The sequence below is a fragment of the Sphaeroforma arctica genome (genome assembly GCF_001186125.1).
Source record: "Sphaeroforma arctica JP610 unplaced genomic scaffold supercont1.4206, whole genome shotgun sequence".
NCBI classification, from domain to species: domain Eukaryota; class Ichthyosporea; order Ichthyophonida; genus Sphaeroforma; species Sphaeroforma arctica.
In genome coordinates, this window is record NW_014036352.1 from 80 (window position 1) to 2,646 (window position 2,567).

The 2,567-nt window shown below is 42.3% G+C and overlaps 1 protein-coding gene across 1 annotated transcript; it reads left to right on the plus strand.

Moving 5' to 3' along the window:
* Positions 1–400: 400 nt before the first annotated feature.
* SARC_14137 (hypothetical protein) lies at positions 401–939 on the plus strand (the record flags this gene model as incomplete). Its single annotated transcript, XM_014291731.1, has 2 exons — positions 401–540; positions 774–939. The coding sequence occupies 2 exons, from the start codon at positions 401–403 to the stop codon at positions 937–939; spliced, it is 306 nt and encodes a 101-aa protein (XP_014147206.1).
* Between the last annotated feature and the right edge of the window lie 1,628 nt (positions 940–2,567).

A 2,567-nucleotide genomic window follows, 5' to 3' on the forward strand; every position in this document is an offset into this window, starting at 1 on the left:
TTATCTCCTGCCTGCCTTTTTGTCTTCTCACACAAATCATACAGACACCACACTCGTCTGTCTGAGTGCCAGAGCTCTAAGATGTTGTATTTGCTTTTCAACACAAGAGTACTCATAGAAATGTACATAGTTGGGGTATACCTTCCCTGTCGTCGGAATGCGCTGTATTGCCTGTACCTGTGTAAAACCCTCAACCCTGCCAGCTCTATGTCTACCCCCACAACGCCTGCCGACACCATACGCACAAACAACTTGTATGTAAGAATTCATGTACGTAGACATATGTATAGGGCATACAAATGCATACTAGAATTGTTAGAAATGACCGTACAGTCGAATTTAGATTGCCCATGCCTACCCCCACTACGCCTACCGACACCACACGCGTCTTTGTCTGCCTATGCAGGGTGATAGTACCATCATAGTCAAAGCGGCCACGCGTATAGCCGAGGGCGAGGAATTGACTATTAGTTATATCGATGAGAGCTTGACCCATTCGGAACGACAAGCGGCACTAGTCGACTACGGCTTCGAGTGTGGGTGTGTAATAGTACTATTGTCATTGTATTAGTACTGTTATTTAGTTGCTGTTGCTTATAGGTTGTTACTGTCTATGTGTATGTCCTGTCTGCTATTGAGACAAATCCTTGTTATTTTATTGCGCTGTAGATGTGTGGCTGTAGATAGTTGCTGTTGCTTGTGGGTTGTTACTGTCTATGTGTATGTCCTGTCTGCTCTTGAGACTAATCCCTTGTTACTTTCTTGCGCTGTAGGTGTATGGGGTTATTTCTGTTTATGTGTATGGCTGCTAATAAGACTATTCACTTGCCACTCCGTTGCTCTGTAGGTGTCCGCGATGTCTTCTGCATATTTAGTCGACGCCACTGCAACGAATCTCTCAACGAGATGGCGATGGACCCAACACACAACTGGGTTTAGGGGTTCACTGGGTTTTATGGGTTTAGGGTAGTCCGTATCACGTATCAGATGTGTGGAGTATAGATTCTTGGCATTATGAGGCCTCTAGTGCATACGGTGAATGGTAGATACGTAGTACGCGTCTACCATCCGCATTTTAAAAACCACATTTTAAAGGCGTTACAATGACTGGCGCATCAGGAGGGGAGACTCTAAACTCCTAAAACCTAAAGAAAGACCCCCCTCTAAACCCCAAACCCCTTAACCCCCTTGTGAGATCTAAAAGCCAGGTGTCCTGTACACCTGGTCAAATCTCAAAAGAACTAGGCCTTGCGCATCCTGCGACGTCACTTGGTAACTGATATTCAATTGACAGTCGGCTGCCATGGTCCATATGCATACTCTGGGACATACATAGGTGTCTTCTGCACATCCAGGCAATGCCCGGCCACGCTAGATTATACCCTAGAAACCCTAGAAACTCCCAGAAATCTCAATTAACAGTCGGTTGCCATGGTCCATATGCAAATCTGGGACATACATAGGTGTCTTCTGCACATTCAGGCAATACCCAACCACGGTAGATGCATACACATTGAGTGCGATAGGATTCGCCAAACCATAAACCCCTACTAAGCCCTTAAACCCTAAAAACACTAAACTCTTAAACCCTTGGCGCGTTGTGGGTGATTAAATTGTTCCTATACGCCTGTAGAGTTAGTGCTCAGAACCTGTCCTGCTTTCGGAAACAGGGTGCCTTATAGGTTATATGTGAAGTTTAGGGTTTTAGTGTTTAAAATAGTGAAGAAACAATTTATTTCTTGCGAGGTCGTACTCATAGCCGCAGGAGGACTCAAAGGGGTTCCGTATGAGTTCCTTTGAATAGTTTAAGCAAGTTCCGATAATAGTGAGGCTTTGCGCGTAGTGTGAGGCTGCTGGTGCCTTCAAACACATGTGATTACATATACATACACTCAACTGGACCAGATGTCACGCACAAAGTAGAATATAGATTATTTACACGAAACCAGTCTAGTGTGTATGTACAGTGTAATTTTTATCGATTTTTAGGGTTTAGGGTTTGGAGCATGGCAAATAAATGACTTCTGTATACCTGGTCGACACCTAGAAGGATGGGACCTTAAGAATATAATAAACACAGCGTTTCTGTACGAATCGACAGGGCTGTTGGTTGCTATGGTTACCTCTATACAGTACTTTATACAGTGTCACATAGTGCTGTTTTCTGCACGTGTTATAAACTGTCAGAATAGTGCGCGGGAGATTAGGATTACTGTAGCACGATTGATGTGTTGAACAATATTTAAATATATGTGGAATAATATTCATGTGTTGAAATTGTTATCTTTTATGTGCTACCTGGATATTAATATCGATATCTATATAACAGAACAAATGAATGGTTTGAGATTCATATCACATCTGGTGTATATGGCAACTTAAAGCAGATACAGAGTGCGCAATGCCAGTGAACTAAACAGCATACTTCTTTTTTTGGATCAATTATTGAATCCAGAAGTACTATACACCTACGAGCGTATGATCCAGGCAGACGCGCTCACTTATACATATACATATACATATATATATATACATATACATATATATATCTATATCTATATATAAAA